The following is a 22,477-nucleotide window of genomic DNA, read 5'->3' as shown; positions in this document are numbered from 1 at the left end:
TAGTGTGTTCATGCACAGTTTCACATACACACTATGTCAGGCACATAGATGAAGTATCAAACTGATCTCTGAACTTTGGACACGAGTTCCCTAGCCAAGCAGCAAGTTGATTGTACCAAAGACCTTTGCCAACATGGCATTTATATGTGAGGCTTCCCCTGCTTACCTTCCCTGTCTGTCTCCCCTGCACACAACACCAGTGTCCTGGTTCCCTGAAGTCCTTCATATTTAGGCCAATATGGGGAGATAAAGAGGAAGTAGTGCAGTCAGTAAAAAGCTGATGGCGTGTTTCTCCATTTATAGAGATATTAAACTCTGCTGCCATTATTGTGAATATTCTAAAAGGAATACAGGATGAATCACTGATGATAATGACATGAATCCTGTCTCAGCAGGGAAGCTCCAGTGCTTCCTCTGTGATCTGCCATTCAATGCACTCCAGAGTAGTTTTTGTTCAGTTGAATCATCCGATGCACTTCAAAGATACAGCAAACGCTTCTGCTTTAATGATGTCACAGAGTGCTGAAAAGTAAAGTGACCTGAATTAGGTATACTCTAACACAGGGTTTTCTATTAAAGGAAAATTTTACTTTATCTTTTCTGTGTGTAGAATTCCCTTCAGGCTATCTTTTTTTTTTTTTTTAATAAAAGCAAAAAATGTTTCCTGATGTTTTCAATTGAGAGATTAAACCAGAAGATCTGCGCAGTGTAAAGATGTCTATTGTTGACAGTGACCTACATCTGGGAATGTTTCTGATACACCAGCTGATGAGCCCCATGGCTTACTGAGAGGTAGCTAGCTGGATAGATGGATGCATATATAGATAAAGAATTATAGATTTAGAGATGGGCAGATGGACAACTCTTTAGGTCTTATCTTCTACCATTTTATCATGCACGGAGCACAAGACTGTCGTCGTCATCATCATCATGGTACTGTGGCCCATACCATTTTTATCACTGCTTGTTACACATAACACACTGAAAAAGGGTTGCAGCTAAAATGTAAAATAAAATGTTTTGCTGTCACTGAAGAAGACTGCACCATATTCTTTGCCAGTATCTGAGAATCTTTGATTATTTATTTGGATCCCCATTAGCTGCCACATGTAGGCCAATCAGTAGGGACTGGATAATAGTAATAATAAATTGTAGTGACATATTAGAAATACCAACAGCTGGCTGTGTAATGAATGCAATAGTCTGTGCTCACCTGTGGGAAGCCAGTAAGGGATTATATCTGTTCTAGCAACTCTTACTGGTTGGTATCGGTATGTGCTGGGAAGTCCGTGTTTTCCTTGCTGCTACAGATTTGATATTGGTAAAATATACATTTCTGAATGTGTCCACATGCCTGTGGTCTCTTCTCGCCCATCTTCTCTCAAATGTATTACATTAATAATATGATACAAAAATAGTAGTATGCTCTAGTGATTATTTAATACTAGTGGTTATTTATTTATTTATTTATTTATTTATTTATTAAGCTATGTAGTGGCGTCTTTCCCTGGAATGTTTTCAAAATTTCAACAGAAAAGGCAGCAGTCTCATACAGTTTGACATAATCGTTGGTCCTAATGATGCACCGTTGTAAAACACAACAGCAGCCTTGTGAGTTCTACAGCAATGTTGTCACTCTGTCTCCTATCTCTTCCCTTTTTGGCTTTTTATTTTTCTCTTGCTCATTAGCTCAACATGCATCCTAATATCAACATTGTATTCAGGATATTTGATTCTATATGGGAGTTGTTGCATTCACTCATTAACATGAATAAATCAGTAATATACTATTATAACAGCAAAGATGTATGGATACTAACCAATATGTTACGGGCTGTAATCAAAACATCCTGTTTACTGTTGGGATTGGTGACCAGTACAAGTGCTGTTTCCATGGAGTTGTGAGTATCAAAGTAGCACACTGCAAATGAACACAGCAGGAAAATTTATATAGTAACTTAAATATTAATTCCTAGAATAAACAACTTACTGGTTGCATCATGCAAATGCTATATCCAAATAAAGACCTTGTCCAGGATATCATTTTCAGAATATTAATGTGCATGTGAATACATAGTTTCTCTCTGTCCTCTGCTTAGTGCAGGTTGTAAAAAATCAATATCGTTTTGCCACCTGATACAGGGTTTCTCCCCGGAAATTGTTCAGCCAAGGTGGTAAGCCACCCAGAACCCAATGCATCTTATTTTGTGATCAATTTAGTTAGTAGGTGATTTGCTAAACAACAACACTAAATATACGGCCTTTGGTGTGTAAAATACCGGCTCTACTCTTAGTCATTGCATCTCTTTTTGCCTTTCAACATGGAGTGCGCTAGTTCAGTTCTTGGTTCCTAGAAATGGTGTCAGTCAATTGAGGAAATGGGATTACTGCAGATGTAGTGATTTTGTATTTATAGTTGATACTGACATTGCTAACCCGTTGACTTTTGTTCATTCCAGTCTCTTACCCATTCCGACTAAGTCACTCACATGTTCAGTCACTCACACCCATACAGACCCATATATTATTACTTGGTCACTCTCTGTCTCTCTCTCTCACATGCACACACAGATCATCTGCTGTTCTTGCTGATGTCCTAGCCTCTGAGTAGACCACTGGGTCAGCACTGGAGGAAAATAAAGCCACTCGTCTCAAGTTTCTGCAAAGCTCCGTCTTGAGTCTCCTGGGAACGTAAGAATGTACCACCCATTTAGGATACGCGGACCCCTCCCTGCATATTCTGAAAAAAAACAATCTGATGTTTGTACACAGCCCTGGCTCTGTAAATCCCAGTCCAATCCACTTTGTTTGAGCCTTAAATTACTTGCCCACGGACATTCAGCTTACTTTCTAGTTTGCCAAGATATGCTGCTGTTGTGATGTTAGCTATAGTAGCAGGAGAGTTGTGAGTATTGCTGTCTGGAGCTGGTTTGCTGGCTCTGGGAAACAGTCTCGTCCTTTCTGCGTGTCAGTTTTGCAGCAGCAACTGTAGCGACAGTTTGCTAACCCACAACCTAACTGACATTAGTTATATTACTTGCTGTGTCATTGTTCGCTCTATATCATGGTATTTGTCATAGTATTGGATTTCTCCAAAATTGCATACCCCACCTTTTTAAGGCTGTATGCCTGTCCCTGGGCTGTGAGAGTGAGCAGGTTATCGCTGCATGCTGTGTGTGAAGCTATTGTGAATTTACTGAAGAAATCCCTGAGCCCTGCTCTCCGCAGGCAAGATTTGCAGTTGCTCCCTCTGTAAACATTAGGAGAAATTCCCCTCTGTGATGCTTTTTCACTGAGTACCTGGGTTTTCTCACCCACGGAGCATAACCATCACCTTATAACACAATGTCCTCTTCTACAGGTGAAAACAGACTCTGAATGTGGTGTCCAAATACACATTTTCAGCCTACACAACTCTCTCACACACATTCAAATACTTAAATGCAGCTGTATGTTCGTTTAGTCTAGATGCATTTTTTCACTGTGGGCTTTTCACTGTGTGTGTTTCAGTATTTTTTTTCTGTTTCTGCTGATGTGTTTTGTTTTCTTGCCTGACACTAGAGACTGGTTGGCAGGCTGTGTTGGCTGGCTTTGTGTGTGGGGAAGCAGAGCTGTTTTCTCCTTTGATCAAGAGAGGTATGGAGTGTAGGAGAATCTGTCTTCTAGGTGAGGTAGACTACTCCTGGCAACAGATGCAAAGCCAGTGATAAGAGTAAGAGTTGTCTGTGTGCACATGACTGTGCTTGCTTGTGTGAATCATTGTGTTGTATGTGAATTGCTAATGTATGTGTGGTGTGATTTATTAAGTGCTTAAACTAGGGCACACAGGGTATATGGGGAGAAGTGACAATACATGCCTCATTGTTTTGTCAGTGACTCACACACATTCAGACAGACACACACCCAGCCCTCAGACACTTCACTTATACCCAGTACATACACAATGTACAGCGTACTATTATCTGTCAGGCAATTCTCCTTTCAGCTAATTAGGCTACATTTCTTAACCTAGCCTATGAAAAGAAACAAATGACCTAGTTAACATTGTCTCTTGGGTTGTACTATTGTGGCTGAAACAGTAATGATTATTAACTGGTTATTTTGCTAGATATTGCGAGAGCAGTTTATCACTTTAGTCTCTCAAAAATTTGGGATAATTCTCCTTGTAATTTCTGAGTGTATTGAGATTTTTTGCAACAGTCATTAAATACATACCCTTTTTAGTGTTGATTGAATGCCCATAATTCCATGATTATTAATCGTGACTCTGAAATGGTGATATGACATGGTGACAAAGTAACTGCAATGTTTATTCTAAATAAACCAAATTTGTTGTTGCCCAAAATGTAAAATGTTCAGCAGCTCTGCACCTGAGAGGAGTTTTCTAAGGGAAAAACTTGCTAGATGCTTCAGAGAGTACCATAATTTCACTTCCTGTCACTACATGAATATGCATGCAAGAATGTGTGTTTAAAAATGCACACACACCTGTGTGTGTGTGTGTGTGTGTACGTGTGTGAGTGAGAGCGCACGCATGTGGTTCAGTCGAAGCAAATGTGCCTGCACCCCACAGTGGAGAGCGCCCCACACTGCGCTAATGCAAGTCTGTGGTTGTGAATGAATAATTCAGAGTGCTGGCATAGCTGGGTGGAGCCTCTATTATTCATGGTTGGCATTGGAACCGAGAGATGACTGCTGTTAATATTAAGGACCAGCAGACACAGTCCTCTGCCAAGAAACCAGGCAGTCTTCAACACTATCATGTCTGTCTCTATCCTCCATCCTCTGTCGTCTACACCCCTCAACTCCACTCCTCTACATTCCTCTTACTCCTCTTTTGCTATGCCCTTGCTCTCCTGATCTCTGTCCTCTCCATCTGTGAGCATCTCTTTCTCCCCCTCTCTCTTTGTATCATCGGTGTCTCCCTTTCTACATCTCCCCATGTCTCAGTCTCACTGTGTTGTTCTGTCTCTGTCTCCTATTCACTCTGTCTCACTGTGAACTCTTCATTCAAATACGCTTTTTTGGAAGAAGATCTTTCCTAAATTTCAAAACACTGAAATGGTAAGATTAATTTACAGTTAGAAAATGTTATGTAACAGAAAATAGAGCTATTCAGCTGGGCCAGAAAAGTAGCTCAAACATACAATTACATGAAGAGAATGAACATTAGGGCACCTTCACTCAATTTATCTTTGTTTTATTTTATTATATTTTTTACTATACTGATTTGTCAGTTAGTTCATGCAATTTCTGCTAATGTGTCAAATTCATTACTTCATTGTTTAGAAGTAGTTTCAGGGAGGATTGCTGAGCAGAAACGGTTGCACCGTTTTCTAGGGCACCAGATATAGACCACTGTCTACCCTTGTGTTTGGTTAACCAGACCAAACACTGGTTGAACGTGACAACCTGAGTGTATATCATTTTCTCAGAAATGTTTTTTTTTTTTTTCTTGTACAAGCAGGTCAGTCTGTGTCTACCTTCTTTTTAAAGGCTGCACTCTCTGAATTTACACACATTCAATTCCTTTCTCAATTTTGGATTACTCACTGCTCAGGTAATCTGTATAATCTCTATTTTGAGCCAGATAGTATTCCAGTGTCCTTTTGTAATTTGGATTTAGCCTTTAGGCTCTCCCTCTCTGTCTCCATTTTCTCCCTATCTGCCTCTCTCCTCCCTCTCTCCCTTCTTTTTAGTCCGCCGAGTCTGATTTTTATCCATGGTGTCAGTGCTGCTGACACTGAATGCTTCTTTTATTTAAGAGATTTGGAGCTCCAGTCACCACTAATGCCGCTGCCATATTGTACCAGCACCCTGCTGTGGCTACTGCTAATGACATTCTTTGTGTCTCCATCCCTGTGCTTTGCCGCCTCCTCTGGTCTGAATGGAGGACTTGTCATGTGTTGCCATCAAAAGAGGAGGAAAAGCAATGGAGGCAGCAGCAAGCAGCTACCCCCCTTCCTCCTCACTCATTCTGTGTGTGTGTGTGTGTGTGTGTGCGCACGCAAATGTTTGAGAGACAGCATACATTAGGCCATGGTTAAAGAATGTGTATACATATGTATGTAAGTGGCAGTATATGTGAGGGCATTTTGTGTGTATTTTTGTTGTTGTGTGTATGTTGTCAGTAACATTGACAGGATAAGCAATGGCTGAAGAGTGTGTCTGCATGTGCACCTACCAAACAAATGTCTTGTCAGAGGAGCACAGAGCCTCCCAGAATCCCACAACCCTCTGGCTCTCAGCCTGCATCCCCTCCACCTCCACCTCCACCTCCCAACCCTCCCATCACCACTTGGGGAGCTTCCTACTCTTACCTGCCTCCACACATCATTTTGCACTCAGGCCAGTGTAGTCCTCAGTCATTCTATCCTTCTGTTCCACTCTGCATTTTAACATGGACACATGCATACCTCCACCAGCAACATTGCCTCTTCATCTCACAATAACTAATGGATAGATGGTACCAAGTCTATACAACCACCGACACATGTATGTACTTTTGTGCATGTTTCACTTTAAATAGGATTTTTCAGTTGCTGTTTGCAAACACACAATTCAAAGTTGGCCCCTCCTTCCTGTCTCGAGAGAGAAATAAAATGTTGTTTTTTAAATTGATTCACGGCACAAATAAAATTGCCCACACCTCCACACAACCCTGCGGGAAGGAGCCACATTGAATGCAGCTGAAGCCAGGCTTCATCCTGTCCACTCTGTGGCCTCTCTGCCATGGATGTATAAAGAGCACTGGATACGGCATCGGAGGTGTAAAATTAACCAGATCTTCCTATAGTTTCCGCATTGTGCGGTTCCACAGGCTCTAGCGCTCTAGCATTTCCTTTAATCCCGCCAGCTAACTTCCAGTTTAGCCCTCTACTAACTGGAATGGGGATAAATGATTAATCGTGCGGCTTCTAGACTTTCCAAATGTTATCGTACCAAATGGACCAAATTCTGATAGTGAATTGAGTCATTTTGTGGGAGTTGTGACGCTCAAATAAAAAATGTATCCACTGTTTTACAGCCACTTCTTTCCAAATACAAATCTATGGGAAAAAGTCTTGTGGGGCCATGTGCATTACGTGACGGACCCGAAGGTTGTAATTTCACAGTTTGGCCACTATGTCAAATTGGCTTCAAAGCCCGGCGCACTTCCTGGGGGCTTGCTCTCTGCACTGTGTGCAAGTAATGTTCAGCCCCGCCCTCGGTCAAACAGAGACACCGTCCTGCACACAGACAGAGCAGAGGAGAGACAGAGACAGCGATGCTGCTACATTTTTATAAAGCCCCGACCTCACAGCCTGCACGTTGTTATTGGCTGGGGGCCACACACCACTGCCCAAAGGTTGACGCCCAGAAACGTCCCAAACACAGCAAATTAATAAGAAACTAAGAAAATGCAGGCAGAGGCAACATAAAACTACTGTATGTGACGAGCGGAGTATGTTATCTTTAATCTGGCACATAGGTAGTGCTGCAACTAAATTGTTTTCATTGTTGATTAATCTGATTATTTTTTCGATTATTCAATTAGCTAAAAGTTTTTTTTCCATAATTGTGAAAATAGGGAAACTTCCCCTCATTTTTCCCTATCACAATTTCCAAGAGTTTCCAAGTTGATGTCTTGACTGCACTGAAAATGTTTAATAATTTATGGCGCTTTTGTTTAAGAATTGACTCAAATGATTATTTGATTATAAAAATTGTTGCAGATAAATCTTCTGTTGCGCAACTAATCACAATAGTTTGTTTTACATGTAGTTCTCGTTCTGTTAACTATAAGCTAAAGGAGTTAATATTGTCTGCCTGCTACTGTAAAAATTGTAGGCTACGTATTAAAGGACAAGACTATATTCTGCAACTGCATTTTAGATCTTCAAGAGTAAGCCACTGTCCGCCATGTTACACTGCATTGCTAGTTTGACGATCTGAGAGGACTTAACTTACATTACTTCTACAAACGGGCTTGTAAAAACAATAAAACAGCATACAATCCTGGATACATCACCCAACATCGTCCAAATATAAATGGGGAAATCCTGAAAGAAATGTAGTACAGTAAAGTAATGTAGTAGTAGGCGCACACACAGCAGGCAGACTATTAAATACAGCATCTCCATAATGTATGCAATGATGATAACGACTGCAGCCTGCCTCTGCCTGCATGGATATTGAGAAGATATAAATAGCCAGGCCTGGATGAGTGTGTGCTCAGGCTGGAACCGTAGCACACAGAGCTCAAACAATAAGCTGTCACCACTACCCTTCCTCCCCTCTGCTTTCTCCCGTCCAGCAGCCTCCCAGGGCTCGAGGGGGGGGGGGGCTTTCTCTGTCCCTCTTCCTTTCTTTCTTCCACTTCCTGCCTCCCTGCTTTTGTAATCTGTCATCAGTGGCGAGCCCGAGCCTGTCACTTGTTACGTCAGAGAGGCAGGCAGGAGGGCTGCCTGTCTACCCGTCTGTCTGTCTGTAGTGGGAGAAGTTTCTCTTTCACGCTGCACTATTTTTTTTTATTCAGTTAGATAAAAATAGGCTACGACGGCTGTGGATAAGACACACACGACTCTTTTGCTCTACTGCAAAGAGAGGATGTAATTCCCCCCCCTTGCACAGTTCAGAATTCCAGTAGGCCACCCCCGGTGTTCTTTGTTTGTATTCCTGATCACATTCCGGAGTTTGTGACAAATTGTGTATCTAACACATTCAGACTGATTCAAGCAATCATGTCTTATTACTGTCTCTTAGATGGAGCAGGGCAAATGGATGGTTTGATTCAGTAAAGTGATCTAGTTACAAAAGTGTGCACAGAAGGTTGTTCAAATGTCCGAGCCGTCTGTGTAGGGGAAATGTCGTTAATCTTGCCTTCCTCTCCTCCCTCAACGATTAACAGTGATATACCCTTGAGCAAGGCATTTATATCTAATCCCTCTAGTGCAGCTGTTGGTTGATCCTAGAAGTCTGTGCTTGTGTTCGGCAGCATTTTACAGTTAAATAAATCCTTAAAAAGCAGCAAAACAACCTCAGCCCAGGACACTGCATCCGTCTTTCTTTCTGTTGCTGCTTAGCCAAAGAGGAGAGAACAGGGAAAAGCGTTTCTGTGGGACAGTGAAAGCAGCACCACAGCTAACAAAAGGTGAAGATGGCTAGAAATGTGGCAGATGGCAGAGGCAGACACACAGCTGTAATGACTGAGTAAGCCACAGTCTCTCCTAACTTCCTTTGCTCCATGATCTTGTCCTTTATTATTTACCACCCCTTGCAGCTCTCTCCTGTCTGTCTGCTCTACTTGAGTGTCCCTTCCATGCACCTGTTTGTAGCAGAATACTTACTCAACTTTAGTTTCGTCCCTGCTATAGTCTCAGCCATCTCTTTCCGGAATAAGAATCGATACATACTAAAAGTATCTGGGTTTTTTTTTATTTTTTTTTATAAAGTTTATATTTAGTAATAATTTCCAGTCTTTGTTGGTTTGAAAGGTTTGATAAGTGGTGTGATTTGTGGTAAATTGTTCCTGCTGGCTAAATCACTGGCACAGCATGTGCTCAAAGATTGTTGTCAACATTGATTACCACTCCAGCAAGTGTTTTCTGAGGGACAAGTTTCATAACTGCTCTTTCCTGCTTAGCAGCAAAAGTACGCCATCAGATTTGTCAGAATTTATCCCTTTTTGGCTAATACAGCATACTGAATACCTGACAGATACCTGCATCATTAATGCAAAATCCATATACAAATACTTCCAGAAAGCCGTCTGGGTCCAGTGTACCCAGAGATAAAGGAATAGCTTACACAGTATAAATTATATGGCAACATCTCTGATGGTTGACAGAAATCATCTCATGGTATATCAGCATATCACCCAACCCTGAGTAAATATAGGATTAAGTACCTGATTGAATTTAGTTTAACCTGCTGAATATGTTGTTAGACACTACAAAAAAGGCGGCCTTATCTGAAATGGTTTAAATGTAGTATCAGTTCTTAAATCAGCACACTACTTTGTGTAAAATGAGTAGAGAATGCCACCATGTGTACCCTGAGGTTGGGGCTACAGTAGGAGGGACTTGTAGACAGGGTAAGCAGATGGATGTAGGTGAGAGTAGCATACCTGGCTTTCAGTCCACTCTTCACTCCTCACTCCTCACAAGCAGTAAGTCAGGTAATAGTGTAATATATTGCGATATGTTCTCTTGTAACGGTGAGGCACAGGTGCAATGCTTCCTTTGCTTAAGACATTTTAGACTGTCAATAAGTAACATTTTTTCATATAAACATAAATCTAATGACTCCCTGTAATGTCAAAATGTTGCAAGTACTGACAGTAATCCCACTGAAAATCAGCACCTCAGTCTTCAACTCTTTGCAGACGTCTCCAGTCGGTATGGTTGAGACTCTTACTATTACCATTGATGCCTGTTGTACTTTGCATGTCCAGCAAGTAATGTAAATTATTGATATGAATGAAAATTTAACCGTGAGAATTCGACTCCTGAATTTGACTTCCGCTAGAGAGAAAAGACTCACTCTTTTGGTGTTGTTGGAACTACTGCAACACTCAGTCCACTCTGATTGTACAGTTGTGTTACAGAGTGAAGCTTCTTCCCTCACAAATTATCTTTGGCCAAATACCAACATCGGCTGCAGAGAGCACTCAAACCCGACAACAGGCTAATTCCGAGAGTAACTTGATGAAAAAATGTAACTTATCTAACGTTATTTAACGACAGTTGGTATGATCTGCTGCCAGCGCCGTTTGTCATTTTAACCGGTGAAAGCGACGTTCTAACGCAGGCTATAAAGGAGAAGCTTTGTGTGTGTGAATGTTTTGCACACTTAGCTTTGCTAATAAGAGAGAGGAGAGATCGGCTTTATTTTAGCCGATAGTGAAATTATGCCCGGACCGGCCCCTATAGGTATCGGGGCATCAGAATGGAAATTTCTGGGCGCCCCAGTAGCTCACCTGGCAGAGAGTGTACCATGTATCAAGTCCTTACCGCAGCGGCCTGTGTTCGATTTCAGCCCGGGCCCTTTGCTGCATGTCATTCCCCCCCGCCTTTCCTGTCTCTCTCAAGCTGTCACTATCTAAATAAACAGAAATGCCAAAATATATCTTTTAAAAGAATGGAAATTTATTTTAAATACCGCCTTATTTTGATGTTGTTTTGAAAGAACACTGTTTGGTTTTGTCTCAGCATGATGGAGAAGTGGTGGTTTTGCCTCAGCCCTGCACTGAACACTGTGTGTCAGAGTCATGTGATCATTGAAGCATGTGGAGGCCCAGTAGCGACTGCCTGCTGTGGTGGGAGACAGCTCATTCAGATGAAAAGGACATGAGGACACTGAGGCTTATTAAATGTCTGGGGATACTACTTCCATCCCTCTGCATTTGCACTAATTGAAGCCCACTTCCTGGTTCCTCTCACATAGATGCACTCACACACACATCCATATAGTGGCAGATGCAGAGAGAGAGAGCTCAACACAAAGAGAGGCTGCCATGCCTGTGTGTGGCCACTTTGATGTGCTCCCCCACTTTTAAATACAACTACAGCCCTACTACATTGTATAGCATATGAATTATGTGTCCAGTACAGTCCTTAGGGTGGACAAGTCTCTGTATCAGTGTGTTGCTGGGTTAGGAAATCAAGAGGTTATTGTGTTTTATTAAAAATTCCTCCTATGTTTTCTGACACTTGGACTGGGATCACTGTGCAGAGCTGCTGCTTCTACTGTCAGCCTGTGGGTCTGTGATTTAATGAAGACATAGTGTGGTTAGACACAAACTTTCAAAGGTTGTCTGTGGTTTCTTTGTGTGTTCCTTAGACTTGCACTTAAAATGACCTTTTGTATTTCCTTTGATGTTCAAACTGTGAGCTTTTGGCTTGTGTATGAAAAGAATATAGCCTGATTTAGAGTGGTCAAGAGATGAAAGGTTTATCCTGTAATAAAAAAAATGTTAGCCTCAGCTCAATGTCTGTAACATGAAACATTGGTAAAATGTAAGTTGTGTTTAATATCAAACGGGGGGGGGGGGCAAACACTAACTTACCTTACTTTTGTATACACATCTGTATTTGCATATTTCCCAACCAGGGGTATCATATTTGTTCACCTGATTCGCCTCGTGTGTTCATCATTTGCTGTTGCAAACTGTTGCTGTCAAGTACTTTACACATGGGGAAATGTGTTGCAGCCACGAGTCATTTGTTGTCGACAGTTCCATGCAGTCCACTCTGCAGAGCCTCCAGCACTGGGAGCTTTTACTGTATATTTGCATACCCAGTAGGTCACATTTCCATATTTTTCCCGTTTCTTTTGCTGCCAATACGCGCCACCATAAAAACTTTGTACTGAGCCTGAGTCAAGGTTCGATAGCCATAGCTGCACTAAACTTGTGATGCTGCCTTGAAAGTCCTGTTTTTTAGAGATAAGACTTTGGGAATATGTCATGGTTAAAAATAGACACTCTAGCTGTATATACTATACCAAACGTGGTTATACAATACTGGAAATAAAGTTATAGATTAATTGTGGTTGTTTGTAGAGGGAAGTGTAACTGGGTGTCCAGGGCTATTTGCCTCCGCCCTCCTGTAGCCAAGCAGTCAGATCATACAGGAAGGCGATCAGTCACAGACCGGTCTGTACATAAGCAGATTTTTATCTCTGTGTCTGCACCTGAAGTCTGCTTAACATACTATGGTTGGTATGTTATCAGTCAGCCATAGAAAAAAAAAAAAAAAAACACGTCCAGACACCTGACCTTGACATGACTTTGGTCAGGTTGAATCCTGCTCTATCCACATTCACATGAGCACAAGGGTTTTATTTACATCCAGCTCCACCAGTCTCTACAAAAACTACGTAGATAAACAATAGATAGAAAATAATTTAAAATGACATAGTGCATTAACCGTAAAGTACATGTATCAGTCATATCTAGTTCATGGTTGAATGAAGGTTGACAATTGTGGCCTGAATTTCAATTTATATGCAACTTTGTCTTCCCCTACTTCTTGCCCTTCCTCTGTGATTGCCAAAAAAGGTTGTGAGGGTAGCGTTTTACCATTGTAGAAAAGTTAATAATTTAGAGTGGTATAACTTTAAAAACTGCATTCGCAAAGAACCAACACACAGCTGCATTATAACAAATGTAAAAACATTTAGTGTTGTGTATAGTGCTCTCTTTGCAGCATACAGAGCTCTTGTGTGGCAGTACTTTACTAACCAGACTTGGAATTTGATGGGAATGTTGTTTACTGCTTAATGAATATAAAGCTGTACTTTGTTGAGTGTAATGGAAGCTGTTGTTTAATGCTGGCTCAGCAAATTGAATTCCCATCAGGACAAATAATGACATCCTGATTTAAACAGACATGTATCTGGGCCAAGTTAAATTGTCACCCCAAGTAAAAGTAGACTTTTATAACCTTGGGTAGATGCTGTGCTAGTGGGACTGTAATCTGTGGATGGCCTTGGGCCTGCTCGGACCAGCCTTCTGTTTACATAACCCAAGGCTTTGCCACAGTAGTTTTAGAAACTGACAACAGCAAGTCTCAGTTAAACACCAGCCCTCTCTGGTGATTGACGTGGTAGGTGTCCAGTACAAACAGCGTTGTGATTCTTGGGTTGAGTGTCAGATAATAAGAACTGGATTAGAGTGTAATCTAAATATCCAAAATTGTAAATTGCAACTTTCTACTAAATGAAAAAGATGGCGATAGAAGGCTCTTAACTCCATCAAGAGACAAATCTGCTCCCTTGACAAGGAACCGGACTAATTTGTGCAATTGTAAGGTAGTAATTTAAGCTTAGTTTCGTGGCAGTGCTAACAATTGTGAATTAGGGAATGTGCTATTACTCTGTCATCATGTCTGTACTGCCACTGGATCACGACTCTCATTCAGTGTCAGAGCAGCTTGTATGTCTGTGGTGTACTTTTTTATAAAAAATAAATAAATAAACGACCAAAAGCGAAGAGAAGCTAATTGCATAATGATGTGTGATAAAACTCTGCTGCAAAAGAAATTGATATGACAAGCAGAGACACAAATGAATCAGACAAACAGCATACCTTTCAAAGGAAACAATTAGTCAATTTCAATATAATTGTTTGATCATATATGATTTAAAGATTGTTTTTTTTTTTTTTTAAATCTATTTTTCTCTTTCAACACAGTGAAGCAGCAGCAACATTCTGCATCACTGCCCCCCTCTGCTGATGGTTTCCCCCCTGATATGTGAGTGTAGGAATAATCTTTTCTTCACTGCTACCCCAATACAGGTGGAAGAGACATCTTTGATTGTCTTGACCGCAACCAAAGAATTTACTACTCAGCTTGTAGTCGTTAGTTCAAGCCATTAGTTGACTAGTCGTCGCACGTTTATGATATTAATTTAATTATTTAATTATATATTTTGGGGGGGCATCAGAAAATGGTTTGAGTTCCAGGGCTGAGAAAGAATGTTATAAGTAACATTATTAACACTGTGCTACATTACGGAGAAGTACAAAACCGTGATAACGAGCGTTTTAAAATACAAATTTTACAAGCGCACACAAAGCAAGCCGCCTGTTAACGACAATGCTAACAGCAAAAGTGGTAATGATTCTGAATGTGTCAAAACAACCAGCAAGGAGACATTTTGTTAATTTATTTCAAAGTCATATCCACGGTCATCCTCCCAAAGGAAACTGGTGAAAACTGTCTACAGCTACAACTGAAGCGGTATGCCATGCTCTCATGGATGTATAAAGAGAACTGGACGGCATGTTCCTGACTTCCGTGTTACAAGAGAAAAGGTCTGTGTTGTAATCATCCCCCTGATACTTTTGTCCCAGGCCCTAACAACGAGGCTCAGCTCCTCAGTGGAGTTTGAGGGTGTTTTTTTTCTTTTTTTTTTCTTTTTTTTTTCTTTTTTTCTGCGACTAACCGACCAACGAAAACATTTGGTTGACTGAGACTCTTCTCATCGACTGACGGTTTCATTGACTATTAGGGGGTAGCCCTACTTTTCAGAGATGATTTATTTTCCAACACCTTTTACAAAGACTTGTCTGTAACAAGGCCTGGGTGGCTTCGAGCAAAGACACATACTTGCCATAGGATGTTTTTGGTTGCTGTTATGCTTTGTGTAGCATAGCTTCAGTATTCTGGATGTTGGTGTAGTACGGAAAACGGAAGTTAACATTACTTTATTCTCAAAGTATGTAGGAATTTGTCTTCGAAGCACAGTGCAATGTAATATTAATGTGGTGAAACATCATACAAAGTAGATAGAAGACAAGCAACAGAACCCCACATTCACTCACTTCATTCACTTTAATCCAGATTCTTCAAAGCAGTTCTGTGCAGTAGGTTGCAGAAGTAGATATGGAGCACAAAGACAGTTTAAGTAGAACACAGTACTAGTTGTAATGAAAATGGCAAGACACAAACAGTAGTAATATTACTGTTATCTGGCATAGCAAAAGGAAAAGGCAGTGCTGCACTGAATGATGTAACAGCAGCCTTTGATGTAGCACTTCCCAGTGTGTTGCCATGACACTGTCACAAGCAGCTCCTGTTGCATAGAGGGAGAAAATTAGGAGGAGGGTAGTGGAGAAGGAAGTGATTTCCACTCGTGTTTGGCGCATCTGGTTGCTGGAGTGAACTAGAATGCTAAATGTATACTTTGAAGGGCCATGTAGTTAAACTATTTATTAAAAAGATTCAAATGTTGGTGTCAAGCACTCAGCTAGTTCTTGATCATGGTTAGAATACAAATTATTAGGCAGTGTTTAGACCAACAATAGCACAGCATCAAAAAAATGCAAGGCTCCTGATTTCATTTAATTTCTGCTAAGGGCTTTCGGCAAAAAAAACGCAATGCAGTCTGGGAAAACAGTCGATTCCATCTCAACTGTTGCTACTATGCAGGGCAACATCAGCCAGAAGCGCTTTGTATCCTATCCAACCCAAACCAAATGATGCAAGAATACACACCAGATAAAATACCTTGCACCATGTAGCATTGCTAATTCTACAGTTTTATATGGCAAGCATCAAGACAGAGGAGCTTTCCAGAGTTGTAAAATCCTATTTAAAGGGATAGTGCAGCATCTTTGCGTCTGATAAGCCTTCAAACTGGACATCCTGGGCAGTATTTCGTGTGCTACAGAAAATTGAATTGAAGAAGAACTCTTGTCACTCACAGCCTTTACACAGTACCACTTGACTAACTTAAGGAGAGCAATGTGAGCAGTGTGATGCTGAAGGCATTCCTCAGCACTAGATAGAGATAAGAATAGCACTCACTTGTCTCTCCTCTATTGGCTAGCTAGTGTGGCTGTGGGTTGGTGAGCCGCGCTGCTCTGTTCCAGCAGGGCTGCTCTAGACTTAAAGAATGGCAAAGGGAAAGAAGCTGGTGCCCTCTGGGTGCAGCAGAGCCGCCTGGCCTTGGATATATTTGGCTCTGTCAGTCTTCATACAGATCTGCAATGGTCTGCAATTAGGCTGTTTCCTGTTTAAACACAGGATATGGCAGTGCTGTGAAGCTTGGCCATAGATGCTCTCAGGGAGCATTCTAGCCAGTAGCCAGGCCCTCTGAAGGAGATGCATCATTTTCATGGCTCTAAAATTACACACAGGACTAAGTTACTTTGTAAGTGGAAAACAACTGGCTTACGCTCAGTGGACAAAATGTTACTTTCCATGAGACAGACTGAATCAAAATGAAAGCTATGGGCTGTTATTAATTGTATTCACATCAGAATACAGTATTTTTGAGTAGTATAAAGAGAACTACAAAACAAAATCTCATATAACCCTGTGTTGTAAAATGATCAATAAATCTATCTTGTATGTTAAAGAACACATTTTAGCTAGGATAATTAAGGCATGATTGTTGTTTTTATAGTGCTTTGTTTACTATGTTTATTGATCTATTCTGAGGTGGCTGTAGTCAGTCTAAATGGAGGCAGTGACCAGAGTGTCCATTCTCACACTGAACTACAGCCCCTTCCTACCTTGTACAAAGCATTGGAAAAATATGCGTAAGCAACTTCCTCCTTCTCCCTCCCCAGTTCATCTTCCTGTTCTCTGGGCTGGTCGGAAGTGAGATGCTTTGAATGGAGGCTAGTGCGGGAGGCCTTATTCAGTTACTGTTACACCTTCAAACTGTTGTAGTATTTAGTATGCTGCCACTGATCTGCCACTGTCTTTGACAATAAAGGACAGTAGAAATTTAAAAAACTTTTTAAGGGGTGTTTGGCGGATAAGAGACGAGTAAAAAAACAAAACACACTTTTCACTTTCACTTTTCAGGCACACAAAACACACAAGAACACACACATGGGTTTATATAAGCACACGTGTAGCACACACCAACACGCTATACATTATTTTTCCCACTTTAAGCCATACACTTTGACGCACATGCTCTACCAGGCACACATACCCAACCACACATGGACTCCTTTTTTTATGTGCAAACTGAGACACATTTGTAATATTCTCTCATCACTTACAATTTATGTCTTCATGTTCTTTCTCTTTCCCCCTTCTTTCTCTTTGTCTGCAGCTCACGCTCCCTCCCTCTCTCTCCTTTCTGTCACTGTATCAAGGTCACCTTTTAAAAGTCTAGTAATTGGCTGCAAAATCAAGATGTTCGATAGGCAGAGAGCTGCCCTCCACTCATTTACAGTTTCAGAATTTGATTTTGCATCCAATCTGTATAACATTACTAGAAAACATTGATAATTAAAGAGTTCGTAAGTCACCTTTCAGCTAGCTGTGTATCTTTTGGCCTCTTTAGCCTTTTATCAGCAGCTAACTTTATTTGTCGAACGAATAAAAATGAGAAATGGGGAGAATGGATTAGTGAGATTTGTTGCACCATGGGAATCTGAATTACATTTGCAATAAATTCAGTTTGTTCAGTGAAATATGCATACTATGCTACGTAGAAACCCTATTGAGTGTTTGCACAATTTGTTATGCTACAGAATGTTAGGATTGGGATTTTGTTTTGGGTGAAACTTTTGCTATTACATACTATGAATCCATTTGTCATTATTGGCAGTTTGCATGGGAACCGTGTATTTACACCACCTTTTCTTAGTATGCAAATGTGTCTTTGTTTTAGCATAAAAGGGAAGCATACCCTCATTGGTTAACATGCAGTAAGTTGCACTGATGGTTCACATATGTGATGTGATCATTAAAATCCTTTCTACACCAATGGTATTGCCAAATCCATATCATGGTACATGATTTCACAAGTTTTCTGTTTATACCAGTTATACCACCCAACCCAACTGTAGAAAAGGCATATACAGAAGTGAAATACTGTAAGGTAATTTGAGGACCAAACATTTAAAAATGGCTGTTCTTCTGCTTGCCTGGGAAGCAAGATGTAGTTGTTCAGTTCATTGTGGCTTGCTTTCTGGCTTTTCTCGTGCACATGTCCATGTTAGCAGTGTGTACACATATCAAAATATGGTCGGTGATAACCATTGTCAGCTGAGGTCTTTATGTTTTGGGATTCACAATGGTTAAAGGGGCACCAAACTGTGTAGGTGCAATCAATTAAATTTTGCTATCAAGATTATCTTTGATAATCGTAAATAATAACTTTAATGAATAAAGTCCTCAGGGGCACCACTCTTCTTAAAGAAGAGAAATTATAGCCAATTAATTGAGTGAGTCTCATAAAATACACTGAACTATCAATTTGGATCTCAGATTAATGAATAAATTAATAACTATAACCAAAATTACCACCAATAACTAGTAGGTTGAAGGATTTGGAGTTCAACATAGAAGAGGTTGGCAAATTACTCACTCTTGTGAAACAAGAGAACAAGCGTAATTATACACAAGCATTTATTAAAGATAAAGCAAAAACACACAATATGAAGACTAACTCTAAATACACTAAACTACAGAACAAAGGGATTTGTGTGTGTGTGCGTCCAAGATGGCTGCTTGGATGTAAAATGGTTTCAAACAAAATAATGGGTGGATGTTTTTGTTTTGCCTCTGTATGTCTCGCGTGCACGAGCGCACGTGGTCAGTGACAAAGAAGCGTGTGAGCAGGAGCTTTAAAGTTTCTTTCCACCGTGTGTCTGGTTGTGTTAAAGTCAAATTAGAGGTGTATGTATGTGGTCCGTTTAGGATAACGGTGCCAAGTTAAAAAGAGTTAGTTAGCATGCAAAGACTCTGTGTGGAACATAACTAGCATCAACTTAGCAAATTAACCTAACAGATAAACACGTCACGACAACAAAACCTCAGAAAAACACATCAGTACATGTACATCATTAACTAAACAGCCCTGTGCTTAGCCAAGCACACTATTACTCTATGCTATGCCCAGTTGTTACGTTACTGTCCATCAGGAGCGAAAGAGAGGTTGCTTTGGGCGTTGCTGCTCCATTAGCCGGCGGTCTGATGCTTTGTGCAATAACCATTGGCGCTAAACTTTATTGCAGAGATCTATGAGGCCTTTGCAGCGCTGCTGTAGATCAGGAGAGTTCAGGTCTGGTAGCAGACAACCGTCTGATGTGTGCTGGAGGCGAAGCCAGGAGGTAAAAGACAGAACAAATGATCGCTGACCGTTTTATTGATAATAGCCGCTCTTGTAGACAAAAACAGATCAGTATTTATCTGTAGTGTACCGAAAGTGTGCCAATTTGAGAATGTAGCTTGCATTTAGCCTCTAAAACAAAGATTTTTGGTTTGTTTTTCTAATGCCTTGCTTTCTTTGTTACAGCTCAGATGGTACTAGCTGAACAGTGACCGCTACTGGCCTGAGGACACTTGCTGCCCAATTCCCTTCATCATGTCTGGGATGCATGTAAGTGAAGCACACATAGCATTTTTTTTTTTTTTTTCACATTTACCTATCCATCGTACAGGTTTACAGGTGCACAGATAGGCAAACATTTTTTTAAACACTACCCATCTACATTTCATACAACTACACACATCTAAACAAGGAGTTGCTCAGGACAACCAGCATATGCTAGTGTTGTCTTTTTAGCAGCCGAACCAGCACAACCAAAGGCTTTCTTGGTCATAGTTGATGGGAATGTCTAGCATCTGTTCACTTTTCTGACTGCAATTCTGCAGATTTTTCAAAAATTTTGTTTGTGAAAATATACATAACCTAACTAAAACTGACATAAAAACATAAAGCATCTCTTTCTCAAGTTGAGCTTTTATCTGGTAGTTCTAGTACTCATTTAGTAGCATGGCATAGGGTCTTATGAGTTTCACATTAACTGTCTTAACTATCAGTTGCCTGAAGTGTTGGTGAAAGAATAAATGCATATTCTACTGTTACTCATGTCTCAAGGTGTGATGGATAAGTGTGTCTTCTCCAGCACCAGACACTTTACCACACTCCTCCTTGATCTGCCAAAGATTTTTGACACTGTTGATCATAGTGTCTTGGTATTTTATTTTATTTTTTGTAAAACTACTTTTTCCAACATTGAGAATGAACCTTAACACTCAAGAATTTCTTAATTGTTTGTAACCCTTTCCAAAACTGAAGCTTTCCAATCCACACTCCACTCACATGAAGTCACACTCTCAGCTACTTCATGGATAACACTTCATATTAACAAGGAAGGTAGAAGTTAAAAGGTAAATTGTGGAAGTAGCTGCAACTAATGATTATTTCTGTTACCAATTAATCAGCCAATTATTTTTTTAATGAATCACTAGGTCTATAAACCTTGTTTTGTCAAACCAGCAGTCCAAAACCAAAATATATTCACATTATATTGATATAGCAATAATAGAATAAATCCTCACATTGGAGAAGAGATTTATTGGTGTTTTTGCTTATTAATTAATTATCAGAATTGTTGGTGATTAATTTTCTCTCAAATGATTAATAGACTAATTGTTTCAGCAGTATGTGGCAGGCACTTGGCACTTTTCCAACTATTGATCACCACAGATTCTGAGAGCATATGGAGAAAAGATTTACCTTGAATATTATTAGCGATCAATATTCAGAATATACCGTGATGTAACTTTTTGGTCATGTCCAGCCTTCTTGTAATGTGTGTCAATTTCACTGAGACTACTTGACTGAATAAACGTTTACTAACATGCACACACATACACAAATGTGAGCATGCAGATGCAAGGGAATGCGTGCAAGACACTGAAGTGCTGAAATAAACCCATACCTGTAGTAAAGTATTAATACACATGGCTGGTGCACACACATCCATCAAAGTGTCCGGCTCAGCTCAGTGGTTTCACATTACCTGGCTGTCTCAGTGGTTTAACTAATGCTTCTCAAATGCTAGCTTCAGAGTAGGTTTACTTCTCCCCTGCATCCTCTGCCTTCACATGTCCTTCGGTTATTTTTATCTGTCACACCACAGTGCTTCACTACAGTCAGGTGAAATTTTCATCACTTTTTTTTTTTTTCTTTTTCGGAATTTAAAAAGGCCATGTCCAAATAAACACTTTGGAACAATCTTATGGAAGTGTCATTACATAAAAGGGGAGAATTGAATATTTTCCTGCACACAAGTCAGGTTGTGATACATGCATTGAATTTATTTTTCCGTATACTTTGTTTCTTAATAACTTTCTGAAGTTTTCATTATGTTTTTGACAGTGAATCTAAGTTGCAACTAATAATTCATGTTGTAATGCCACTATCAATAACCATGTCAGATTACTCAGCATATGAGCTTCGAGGCCCTGACAGAAAACTGTGGTTTATAGCAACATAAATGCATTATGGATTCAGTGTGATTCTGGCTTAATATTGATTGTTTCATGAACTATGAGGTCACATAGTTGGTAATCTTACCAACCTGTGACCAAAAGGTCAACGATTCAGTAAGTGTTGTGCGTCTATCAGCATCCAGCCATCCGGTGGGGAAAAAAACCCTTGAGCAAGCAATTAGAGTAAACCACCAAACTCACTTGTAGGCCACTCATGAGGTGAACTAGAGTTGAATGACAAGCAATAATGACATACTGTGTATATAGCTGATATATTGACATATTGGACTATGCTGGGGGAAGACACTGAGGTGAATATGCCATTTTAAAATTTTTAGTCATCAGATCCCAACAAAACTGAATTATTTATGAATGCATACGCGTGGAAAGCCTATGTGTTGCACTTTTCTAAATAACTAATGATCCTCAATGAAATTTCCCCACCAATACAATGTATCTAGCAAAGCCAGTCTTCATAAATAAAGTGGCCACATAAATAACAGTGGAGAAGCAAGGTTTTTCTATATCTACATAACCCCCAATTGCAGTTGTCACTTATTATGCAGTGTTGACTGAGACTGCATCAGACACATTTAGCTGTATTATTTGTTGTCAGGAATAAAACAGCCTTTACAAGGACCTTACTCGCTCACTCACACCTGCTGCTTTGTACTCTGGCTTTCTCATTTCATCTTATTCACTCTATCGTGGCATGTTTTTGATCACACCAGTGTACTGAT

General features: G+C 40.3%; 1 protein-coding gene across 5 annotated transcripts in view; it reads left to right on the top strand.

The window, feature by feature from the left end:
- The window catches only part of LOC122875363 (tyrosine-protein kinase CSK), a 49,484-nt gene that overhangs the window by 8,405 nt on the left and 18,602 nt on the right, over nucleotides 1-22,477 (top strand). For 2 of the 5 annotated variants that reach the window (XM_044194389.1, XM_044194354.1), the window contains exon 2: nucleotides 19,753-19,836. In XM_044194389.1, the coding sequence (XP_044050324.1) occupies nucleotides 19,822-19,836 (15 nt within the window). In that variant the 5' untranslated portion in view covers nucleotides 19,753-19,821. Of the gene's footprint in view, nucleotides 1-2,571; nucleotides 2,692-14,176; nucleotides 14,238-19,470; nucleotides 19,568-19,752; nucleotides 19,837-22,477 lie in introns of those variants that run through there. The other 3 variants (XM_044194371.1, XM_044194362.1, XM_044194380.1) reach the window with 3 other exon arrangements.

The sequence above is a fragment of the Siniperca chuatsi genome, linkage group LG1 (genome assembly GCF_020085105.1).
Source record: "Siniperca chuatsi isolate FFG_IHB_CAS linkage group LG1, ASM2008510v1, whole genome shotgun sequence".
NCBI lineage: Eukaryota > Metazoa > Chordata > Actinopteri > Centrarchiformes > Sinipercidae > Siniperca > Siniperca chuatsi.
Note: the sequence above shows the minus strand (reverse complement) of the source record. Positions and strands in the feature narration are given on the sequence as shown.